A 12,627-nucleotide genomic window follows, 5' to 3' on the forward strand; every position below is an offset into this window, starting at 1 on the left:
TGGTTATGTTAGCTAAACATAGTTTTTACTCTGTAAAAATGTTATATTGACCAAGATACACAATGTTATACTGGTGAGGATATACACACAATGTTATAAAGGTGAGGATATATACATAATGTTATACATGAGAATATACACACAATGTTATAAAGGTGAGGATATACACACAATGTTATACATGAGAATATACACACAATGTTATAAAGGTGAGGATATATACACAATGTTATACATGAGAATATACACACAATGTTATACAGAACAATATATACACACAATGAGCTTGAGAGAATACATATGACCTTTAGAATGACAATACAAAGGAAGTTATTAAATACAAATACACAAAAATACAAATGTTAAATCTGTACTCTCTTGTTTGTGTTAAATATTCATAAAAAAAGCTTCTTGCTTATAGATATCTCCAGTTAAGTAGATTTTCATTTTGGCCGAAGCAAATTACTAATATTCGAAGCCTACTCCATCTCTCATGTCCTTTTAAGGAAGGTACATAAATGTTGGTGAAAGGCTCTTGATCCAAAAACTTTGAGCGATCCTCCCATCCTCGGATTAATCCTGATCGCTTCCATTCACCAAACCTTTAATAATCAATATATTTTTAACCCTTCCTATGATTATAATTTATAACAATTCTCTTTCCAATTTCCGCTACATTTTTATTATTGTTACTCCACATAAACGCTAAATGCGTATGGATGATACAGACTTAATATAATTGCTCAAAAAAGGCCATGTTAATATACATAATTCCTTGTGACGTTCCATATGTCATGTAATATTAGCGGGGAATGGACACACATGCTTAAAGTTCACGTCACAGGATGAGCGTTGTACAGTAAGTAATTTTTTCGTACTTATGAGATCCGGTACTTATCATTATTTACAGAAGCTTGCATTGCAACTGTTAACTCTAGTATAACATATTTGCTGATCTTTTGATATATTCATGTTATTATAATCATAACTAAGTGCTAAACCCACAAGGGTCATACAGCGCTGTGTTATATTCATAACGAGTTTAGTATTAAGTATTAAAGTTGTACTGATCTGATTCAACAGTGGAGGAAGAGAGAACCCATCAGTACCCCTCGTTAAAGGGCGCGTAGGTCCCCAGTCTTCTAAAATCATGTTCACTTTTCCACTATAGTCTACCTAGTCCAAATTACTGTCGCATTTGTTTTGTCTGTTTCGTAAGGTGAAGTCTAGGATATTTCCCTAATTAATGATATAACTTAAATCTTTGAGGACAGTTGTGTTGTAGAGGTCTGACCTTCGCTCAGACCTCTACAACACAATTGTTATTAGAAGACGGGGGGAACTTACGTGCCTCGTTAAGTTACATCCTGGCGGTTGAGCGCTGCCTTCCAGTATGACCATGACAGTTTGATATTATCCCATGCTACGCACCAGCTATTTTTCACGACTTACCGGTGGCCGTATTTAACGGTAGACAAGGCCGCAAGGTTGTCTCAACGAGGCCACCAGCATGTATATAAGAGTTCTCTCTGGTCAACTGTGTGCAGTTGCAGGTTTTGTGTGTGTACTCAAGGAGGATGAAGCTCGTGGTTAGTATGGTTTTTTTACCATCATGTTTTCATAAGGCTATAGAGATATACCCTTAAGAGCCATATCGAAGTTATATGTTGAGGGAAAACCGAACTTCTGTCTGATTTACCACATACTTTTTACCAAGCACTTTATTTACTAATACTTATAAAAGTCTAAAATGATGACAGTCTGCGTATGATATTCCAAATCCATCTTTATTGTCAAGTACGCCACACACACACACACACACACACACACACACACACACACACACACACACACACACACACACACACACACACACACACACACACACAAACACACACACACACACACACACACACACACACACACACACACACACACACACACACACACACACACACACACACACATACACACACACATACACACACACTGTATTGTACTGCAATATATCAGGGAATACCTGTCAAGAAGATAACAGCGAGTAATGGTACGTGACGAGGTGTCAGAGTGGGCGCCTGCGACGAGCGGGGTTCCACAGAGGTTAGTCCTAGGACCAGTGCTGTTTCTGGTATTTGTGAACGACATGACGGAAGGAATAGACTCCGAAGTGTCCCTGTTTGCAGATGATGTGAAGTTGATGAGAAGAATCTAATCGGATGAGGATCAGGCAGAAATACAAAGGAATCCGGACAGGTTGCAGGCCTGGTCCAGCAACTGTCTCCTGGAGTTCAACCCCGCCAGGTGCAAAGTCATGAAGATTGGGAAGGGCAAAGAAGACCGGAGACGGAGTACAGTCTGGGGGGACCAGAGACTACAAACCTCATTCAAGAAAAGGATGTTGGGGTGAGTATAACACTAGGCACATCTCCTGAGGCGAACATCAACCCAATAACTGCTGCAGCAAATGGGCGCCTAGCAAACCTGAGAACAGCATTCCAACATCTTAATAAGGAGTCGTTCAGTACTCTGTACACTGTGTACGTTAGGCCCATATTGGAGTATGCAGCACCAGCTTGGAACCCATACCTAGTCAAACACGTAAGGACACTAGAGAAAGTGCAAAGGTTCCGACAAGACTAGTCCCGAAGCTAAAGGGTATGTCCTACGAGAAGAGGTTAAGGGAAATTGACCTGACAACACTGGAGGAGGGGAGAGATAGGGGGGATATGATAACGACATATAAAATACTGAGAGGAATCGACGAGGTCGACAGAGACAGGATGTTCCAGAGATGGGATACAGCAACAAGGGGTCACAGTTGGAAGTTGAAAACTCAGATGAATCACAGGGATGTTAGGAAGTATTTCTTAAGTCACAGAGTTGTCAGGAAGTGGAATAATCTAGGAAGTGATGTAGTGGAGGCAGGATCCATACATAGCTTTAAGAAGAGGTATGATAAATCTCATGGAGCAGGAAGAGTGACCCAGCAGCGGTCAGTGAAGAGGCGGGGCCAGGAGCTGTGACTCAATCCCTGCAACCACAATTAGGTGAGTACAATTAGGTGAGCACACAAACACACGCACACACACACACACACGCACACACACACACACACACACACACACACACACACACACACACACACACACACACACACACACACACACACACACACACACACACACACACACACAAACCTCGCAAACCTCGTTCAAGGAGAAAGATCTTGGGGTGAGTATAACACCGAGCATGTCTCCGGAAGCAAACATCAACCAGATAACTGCTGCAGCATATGGGCGCCTGGCAAATCTGAGAATAACGTTCCGATACCTTAGCGAGGAATCGTTCAAGACACTGTACACCGTGTACGTCAGGCCCATATTGGAGTATGCAGCACCTGTTTGGAACCCGCACTTGATGAAGCACGTCAAGAAACTAGAGAAAGTTCAAAGGTTTGCGACAAGGTTAATTCCAGAGCTAAGGGTAATGTCCTACTAAGAAAGGTTAAGGGAAATCGGCCTGACGACACTGGAAGACAGGGGAGACATAATAAAAACATACAAAATACTGCGTGGAATAGACAAGGTGGACAGAGACAGGATGTTCCAGAGATGGGACACAGAAACAAGGGGTCACAATTGGAAGTTGAAGACCCAGATGAGTCAAAGGGATGTTAGGAACTATTTCTTCAATCATAGAGAAGTTAGGAAGTGGAACAATCTAGCAAGTAAGGTAGTGGAGGCAGGAACCATACATAGCTTTAAGATGAGGTATGATAAAGCTCATAGAGCAGGGAGAGAGAGGACCTAGTAGCACTCCGTGAAGAGGCGGGGCCAGAAGCTGAGTCTCGACTCCTGTAACCACAATTAGGTGATTGCAATTAGGTGAGTACACACACACACACGCACACACACACACACACACACACACACACACACACACACACACACACACACACACACACACACACACACACACAAACACACACACACACACACACACACACACACACACACACACACACACACACCGTGAGGAGTGTGTCACATTATATAGGCTGAGAATTTATTCCCTATTTTTAGGGATTCAATTATTCTTCACTGATGGTGAGCAGAATACATTCATCCTTAATGACGTTCGTGTAGACGACAGGCTTTAAACTCTATTAGTGAACCAACCAAAGGTGTACGGAAAAATTAGCCCGTATGTTTTGCCGGCCTTGGTGACCCTCACTTCCTTCTAAATCACTGCATGGAAAATAAGTGGACGAAGAGAAATATCAGTCTACTGTATTCTGGAAATACGTGAAGGGAGTTACAGAGGAGAAAGATACAGATCTTGGACCTGCCCTAGTACTGCTTCTTCTAGTATTGCTGCTAGCACTACTACTACTAGTTACGTTACTACTAGTAATACTGATACTAGTATTACTGCTAGTACTATTACTACTAGGGAGAGATACATGATTATATACACCTGAAAAATCCTAGAGGGACTAGTACCAAACTTGCACACGAAAATCACTCCCTACGAAAGCAAAAGACTTGGCAGACGATGCAACATCCCCCCAATGAAAAGCAGGGGTGTCACTAACACGATAAGAGACCACACAATAAGTATCAGGGGCCCAAGACTGTTCAACAGCCTCCCAGCATACACCAAGAGGATTACCAATAGACCCCTGGCTGTCTTCAAGCAGGCGCTGGACAGGCGCCTAAAGTCAGTACCTGACCAGCCGGGTTGTGGGGCGTACGTTGGATTTCATGCGGCCAGCAGTAACAGCCTGGTTAATCAGGCCCTGATCCACTATGAGGCCTGGTCACAGACCGGGCCGCGGGGGCGTTGACCCCCGGAACTCTCTCCAGGTATACTCCAGCTAGTGCTATTACTATTACTAGTGTGTTACTAGTACTATTATTAGCATTATTACTAATAGTATGACTATTAGTAATACTATTAGTACTATTAATACTATTATTAGTACCAGTACTATTAATACTATAACTAATACTAGTACTATTAATACCATTACTAATACTAGAACTGTAAATACTAGTATCAATTATAGTATTATTATCAATACTAGTAGTACTAGTACTGATAGCACTAGCACTACTACTAGTAATAATACTAGTACTAATACTAGTATTAATACTAGAACTACTACAAGTACTAATACTAGTATTAATACTACAACTATTACTAGTACTAATACTAGAATTAATGCTAGAACTACTACTAGTACTATTAATGCTAGTACTACTATTACTAATACTAGTACTGTTAGCACTAGCACTGCTACTAGTAATAATACTAGTACTAATTCTAGTATTAATACTAGAACTGCTACTAGTACTATTAATGCTAGTACTACTATTACTAATACTAGTACTACTAATACTATTAATACTAGTACTAATACTACTAAAACTATTAATACTAGTACTACTACTAGTACTACTGCTAGTACTATTAATATTAGTACTACTGCTAGTACTATTAATACTGATACTAATACCAGTACTATTAATACCATTACTAATACTAGGACTGTTAATACTAGTATTAATTATAGTACTATTATTAATACTAGTACTACTAGTATCGATAGCATTAGCACTACTACTAGTATTTAATACTAGTACTAACACTAGTATTAATACTAGAACTACTACTAGTAGTAATACTAGTATTAACACTACAACTACTCCTAGTACTAATAATAGTATTAATACTAGAACTACTACTAGTACTAATACTAATATTAATACTAGAACTACTACAAGTACTATTAATGCTAGTACTACTATTACTAATACTAGTACTATTACCACTAGCACTACTACTAGTAATAATACTAGTGCTAATTCTAGTATTATTACTAGAACTACTACTAGTACTATTAATGCTAGTACTACTATTACTAATACTAGTACTACTATTAGTTCTATTAATATTAGTACTACTAGTACTATTAATAGTACTAATACTACTAGTAATATTAATACTAGCACTACTACTAGTGCTATTATTAATATTAGTACTACTACGGCTAGTACTATTAATATTAGTACTACTGCTAGTACTATTAATACTAGTGCTACTATTACTACTATTAATGCTAGTACTACAAGTACTATCAATACTAATACTTCTACTAATACTATTAATACTAGTATTAACACTAGTACTATTAATACTACCACTACTAGTAGTACTATTAATATTAATAGTACTGCTAGTACTACTCATACTAGTACTACTATTAATATTAATAGTACTGCTAGTACTATTCATACTAGTACTTCTGCTAATGCTATTAATACTAGCTGTACTACTGCTAGTGCTATTAATACTAGTAATACTACTGCTAGTACTGTTATTACTATAACCAGTACTAGTACTATTAATACTATTACTAATACTAGGACTGTTAATACTAGTATTAATTAGAGTATTATTATTAATACTAGTACTACTAGTACTGTTAGCACTAGCAATACTACTAGTAATAATACTAGAACTAATACTAGTATTAATGCTAGAATTACTACTGGTACTAATACTAGTATTAATAATAGAACTACTACTAGTACTATTAATGCTAGTACTACTAGTACTATTAATGCTAGTACTACTATTACTAATACTAGTACTACTATTACTAATACTAGTACTACTATTACTAATACTAGTACTACTATTACTAATATTAGTACTACTAGTACTGTTAGCACTAGCACTACTACTAGTAATATTACTAGTTCTAATACTAGTATTAATATTAGGCCTACTACTAGTACAATTAATACTACTACTATTATTACTGATACTAGTACTACTACTAGTAATATTAATACTAGTTCTACTACTAGTACTCTTAATATTAGTACTAGTACTATTAATACTAATAGTACTAGTACTATTAATAATAGTAGCACTAGTGCTATTAATACTAGTGCTAATAATACTAGTACTATTAATACTAGCACTACTACTAATAGCACTATAAAAATCAATACTACTGCTTGTATTATTAATACTAGTGCTGCTACTATTACTAGTAATACTAGTATTACTAGTACTATCAATACTAGTACTACTAGTACTATTAATAATAGTACTCCTAGTACTATTAGTACTAGTAATACTACTAATACTATTAATACTAGTACTACAACTAATACTATTAATACTAGTACTACTACTAATACTATTTATACTAGTGTTAATACTAGTACTGTTAATACTAGTACTATTAATACTAGCACTACTACTAGCACTATTAATACTAGTAGTACTGCTCGTACTATTCATACTAGTACTACTGCTAGTACTATTAATACTAGCAGTACTACTGCTAGTACTATTAATACTAGTACTACTACTGCTAGTACTATTAATACTAGTACAACTGCTAGTGCTATTAATGCTGGTACTCCTGCTAGTGCTATTAATACCAGTAGCACTACTGCTAGTGCAATTAATACTAGTAGTACGACTGCTATTATTACTAATAGTTCTACTGCTAGTACTATTAATACTAGTAGTAGTAGTACTACTAATAGTACTATTATTTTTTCTAACATTAGTACTATTACTACTAGTACTAGTAGTAATAGTACTAATAGCAACAGTACTATTAACAATATTAGCACTGTTACTAGTACTATTGCTACTAGTGCTGATGCTGTTACTATTACTACTAGCACTCTTATTGCTAGTACTATTATTACTAGTAATATTACTAGTACTATTAATACTACTAGTACTAGTTCTATTAATACTAGTGCTATTAATAGTACTACTAGTTCTAGTTCTATTACTAATGCTACTTAAACTACTAGCACTATTACTACTAGCACTGTTAGTATTAGTACTAATAATATTACTACCAGTATTACTACAAGTACTATTACTACCAGTATTATTATTACTACCAGTATTACTATTAGTACTATTACTAGTACTCTTACCACTAGTACTATTAATACTATTACTAGAATTACTACTAGCACTTTTGCTACTAGTACTGATACTAGTATTTTTAGTACGAATGTTACTAGTACTATTACTACTACTGCTACTAGTACTATTACTACTACTGCTACTAGTACTATTACTACTACTGCTACTAGTACTATTACTACTACTGCTACTAGTACTATTACTACTACTGCTACTAGTACTATTACTGCGGCTACTAGTGCTATTACTACTAGTGCTAGTGCTACTAGTACTAGTGCTACTAGTAACACTGCTGATAGTACTACTGCTAGTACTATTACTACTAGTAATACTGCTACTAGTACTACTGCTACTAGTACTATTACTACTGCTACTAGTGCTGGTACTAGTACTACTGCTACTGGTGCTATTACTACCAGTATTACGGCTACTACTACTGGTACTAGTACTACTGCCTCTAGTACTATTACTAGTACTACTGCTGCTACTAATACTTTTACTACTACCACTACTACTACTGCTATTAATACTGGTACTACTGCTATTAGTGCTGGTACTACTGCTACTAGTGCTATTACATCTAGTACTACTACTGCTACTAGTATTATTGCTTCTTGTATTACTACTGCTACTAGTAATATTACTACTAGTACTACTACTGCTAGTAGTACTATTACTAGTACTACTACTGGTACTAGTACTATTACTACTAGTACTGCTGCTACTTGTACTGGTACTATTGCTGCTAGTACTATTACTACAAGTACTACTGCTACCAGTACTGGTACCACTGCTACTAGAACTATTACTACTAGTACTGGTACTACTGCTACTAGTACTATTACTACTAGTACTTGTACTACTGCTACTAGTACTATTACTACTAGTACTACTGCTACTGGTACTTGTACTATTGCTACTAGTACTATTACTACCAGTATTACGGCTACTAGTACTGGTACTAGTACTACTGCCTCTAGTACTATTACTACTAGTACTACTGCTGCTACTAATACTTTTACTACTAGTACTACTACTGCTATTAGTACTGGTACTACTGCTACTAGTACTATTACATATATAGTACTACTACTGCTAATAGTACTATTGCTACTAGTATTACTACTGCTACTAGTACTATTACTACTAGTACTACTACTGCTAGTAGTACTAGTAATAGTACTACTAGCAGTAGTAGTATTACTAGTACTATTACTACTAGTACTGCTGCTACTTGTACTGGTACTACTGCTGCTAGTACTATTAATACTAGTACTACTGCTACCAGTACTGGTACCACTGCTACTAGAACTATTACTACTAATACTACTGCTACTGGTACTGGTACTACTGCTCCTAGTACTATTACTACTAGTACTGGTACTACTGCTACTAGTACTATTACTACTATTACTACTGCTACTGGTACTGGTATTACTGCTACTTGTGCGATTACTACAAGTACTGGTAATACTGCTACTAGTACTATTACTTCTAGCACTGATACTACTGCTGCTAGTACTATTACTACTAGTACTGGTACTACTGCTACTAGTACTATTACTACTAGTACTACTGCTACTGTCACTGGTACTACTGCTACTAGTACTATTTCTACTAGTACATGTATTACTGCTACTAGTACTATTACTACTAGTACTACTGCTACTGGTACTACTGCTACTAGTACTATTACTACTAGTACTGGTACTACTGTTACTAGTACTATTACTACTAGTACTACTGCTACTGGCACTGGTACTACTGCTACTAGTACTATTACTACTAGTACTGGTACTACTGCTACTTGTACTATTACTACTAGTACTACTGCTGCTGGTCTGGTACTACTGCTACTAGTACTATTACTACTAGTACTGGTTCTACTGCTACTAGCACTATTACTACTAGTACTACTTCTACCAATACTGGTATTACTGCTACTAGTACTGTTAATACTAGTACTTTTGCTATTGGCACTGGTACAACTGTTGCTAGTACTATTACTACTAGTACTGGTACTTCTGCTACTAGTACTTTTACTACTAGTACTGGTACTACTGCTACTAGTACTATTACTACTAGCACTGGTACTACTGCTACTAGTACTATTACTACTAGCACTACTGCTACTGGTACTGATACTATTGCTACTAGTACTATTACTACTAGTACTGGTACTACTGTTACTAGTACTATTACTACTAGTACTACTGCTACTGGCACTGGTACTACTGCTACTAGTACTGGCACTACTGCTACTATTACTACTAGTACAACTGCTACTGGCACTGGTGCTACTGCTACTAATACTATTACTACTAGTACTGGCACTACTGCTACTATTAATACTAGTACAACTGCTACTGGCACTGGCACTACTGCTACTGATACTATTACTACTAGTACTGGTACTACTGCTACTAGTACTATTACTACCAGTATTACGGCTACTAGTACTGGTACTAGTACTACTGCCTCTAGTACTATTACTACTAGTATTACTGCTGCTACTAATACTTTTACTACTAGTACTACTACTGCTATTAGTACTGGTACTACTGCTACTAGTACTATTACATCTAGTACTAATACTGCTACTAGTACTATTGCTACTAGTATTACTACTGTTACTAGTACTATTACTACTAGTACTATTACTGCTAGTAGTACTAGTAATAGTACTACTAGCAATAGTAGTATTACTAGTGCTATTACTACTAGTACTGCTGCTACTTGTACTGATACTGCTGCTGCTAGTACTATTACTACTAGTACTACTGCTACCAGTACTGGTACCACTGCTACTAGAACTATTACTACTAATACTACTGGTATTGGTACTACTGCTACTAGTACTATTACTACTAGTACTGGTACTACTGCTACTAGTACTATTACTACTAGTACTACTGCTACTGGCACTGGTACTACTGCTACTAGTACTATTTCTACTAGTACTGGTATTACTGCTACTAGTACTATTACTACTAGTACTACTGCTACTGGTACTACTGCTACTAGTACTATTACTACTAGTACTGGTACTACTGTTACTAGTACTATTACTACTAGCACTACTGCTACTGTCACTGGTACTACTGCTACTAGTACTATTACTACTAGTACTGGTACTACTGCTACTTGTACTATTACTACTAGTACTGGTTTTACTGCTACTAGCACTATTACTACTAGTACTACTTCTACCAATACTGGTATTACTGCTACTAGTACTGTTAATACTAGTACTTTTGCTATTGGCACTGGTACAACTGCTGCTAGTACTATTACTACTAGTACTGGTACTACTGCTACTAGTACTATTACTACTAGTACTGGTACTACTGCTACTAGTACTATTACTACTAGTACTGGTACTACTGCTACTAGTACTGTTACTACTAGTACTGGTACTACTGCTACTAGTACTATTACTACTAGTACTGGTACTACTGCTACTAGTACTATTGCTACTAGTACTACTGCTAGTACAATTTTTCTTAACATGAAAGCTAAGCACATTTTATCTGGTTCGTCACCAGATTCAATTTTGATGGTTTTTAATATTGATTATGTCGAGTTTCCCCAACATTGCTGCAGCTGGGTAATGAAACTTTGACAGGCATTTTTATCCGTCCTGGAATTAACCTTGAGAAAGATCCACGACTGAGCGAAACGTTGTTTAAAGTTTTCTCTACAGATTGTGAGTTAGTCGTGAACTGTTCTGGTTGCGACATTTTAATTCTTCTTTATCTTCATTATTTCGACTTCTGTGTAGAGCTCAGTTCTCTATTTTTTAATAAAATCCCATGTGAGGTAGTTTTGCATAGGTTCACGTTATCTGTGCTGACCTATATGTGGTTGCAGGGGTCGATTCATAGCTCCTGGCCTCGCCTCTTCACTGGCTGCCCTCCTGTTGTCCTCTTAGTCTGGCTATTCACTTTTTTTTTATTGTAAATTGATATTTTTTGTAATCGCAGTTTATAATATAACTGGTTATTTTTTATTTTTTTTTTTTCACCGAGATCTCAGGGGCTCCTCTGTTACCTAGCGTTTTAGCTCATTTCTTTCATTTCGTGATTCCGTCTTCATCTGTATACCACATTCTGATTTTTCTAGTCAGTCTGAGAAATGGGTTGGGTTGTGGTGGAGTAGCGAGCGGGGAGACTGGCAGAGAGAGGCGTGGCAAAGGCTGGAGTCTCTGTCTATGAAACAGACTCACTACTTACTTTTACTCAACTTCTTGTTGCCATAGACACCTTTACTTCATTGATTCCACTGCCAGAATACACTTACATCCCGTGATGCGGTTGTAATACTGTTATTATAACTTTGAAGTACGTGTAGACACTATTAATAATTCGTAAATATACTTTGTCGTAATACAGTAACGTTGTATGTTAACGTGTTTAAAAGATTTCCAGACTGTACACTGATGTTTTAATTATAAATTACATCTTGACTAAATTTGTTTGCAGGTATTGTGTTTGGTGGTGGTAATGACGGAGTCGCGACCTCAGGCGGTTCAAGAGCCAGAGATACCACACGTCCTGGCAGCGTTTGATGAATTCCATCAGTTATGGGTGGCCGAGGCGAAAAGAAATTCCATTGCGCCCAAAGCACTTCATAAACAACAGACTCAAGAGCAAACGTCAC

The 12,627-nt window shown here is 36.9% G+C and overlaps 1 protein-coding gene across 1 annotated transcript in view; it reads left to right on the plus strand.

Moving 5' to 3' along the window:
* Positions 1 to 1,520: 1,520 nt before the first annotated feature.
* LOC128689039 (probable serine/threonine-protein kinase kinX) overlaps positions 1,521 to 12,627 on the plus strand; it is a 12,312-nt gene continuing 1,205 nt past the window's right edge. The window contains exons 1-2 of the mRNA XM_070087433.1: positions 1,521 to 1,589; positions 12,450 to 12,627. The exon at positions 12,450 to 12,627 is cut by the window's right edge and continues 1,205 nt beyond it. Coding sequence (XP_069943534.1) covers positions 1,578 to 1,589; positions 12,450 to 12,627 — 190 coding nt within the window. The 5' untranslated portion in view covers positions 1,521 to 1,577. The remainder of the gene's footprint in view (positions 1,590 to 12,449) is intronic.

Source organism: Cherax quadricarinatus, chromosome 21, assembly GCF_038502225.1.
Source record: "Cherax quadricarinatus isolate ZL_2023a chromosome 21, ASM3850222v1, whole genome shotgun sequence".
NCBI classification, from domain to species: Eukaryota; Metazoa; Arthropoda; class Malacostraca; order Decapoda; family Parastacidae; genus Cherax; species Cherax quadricarinatus.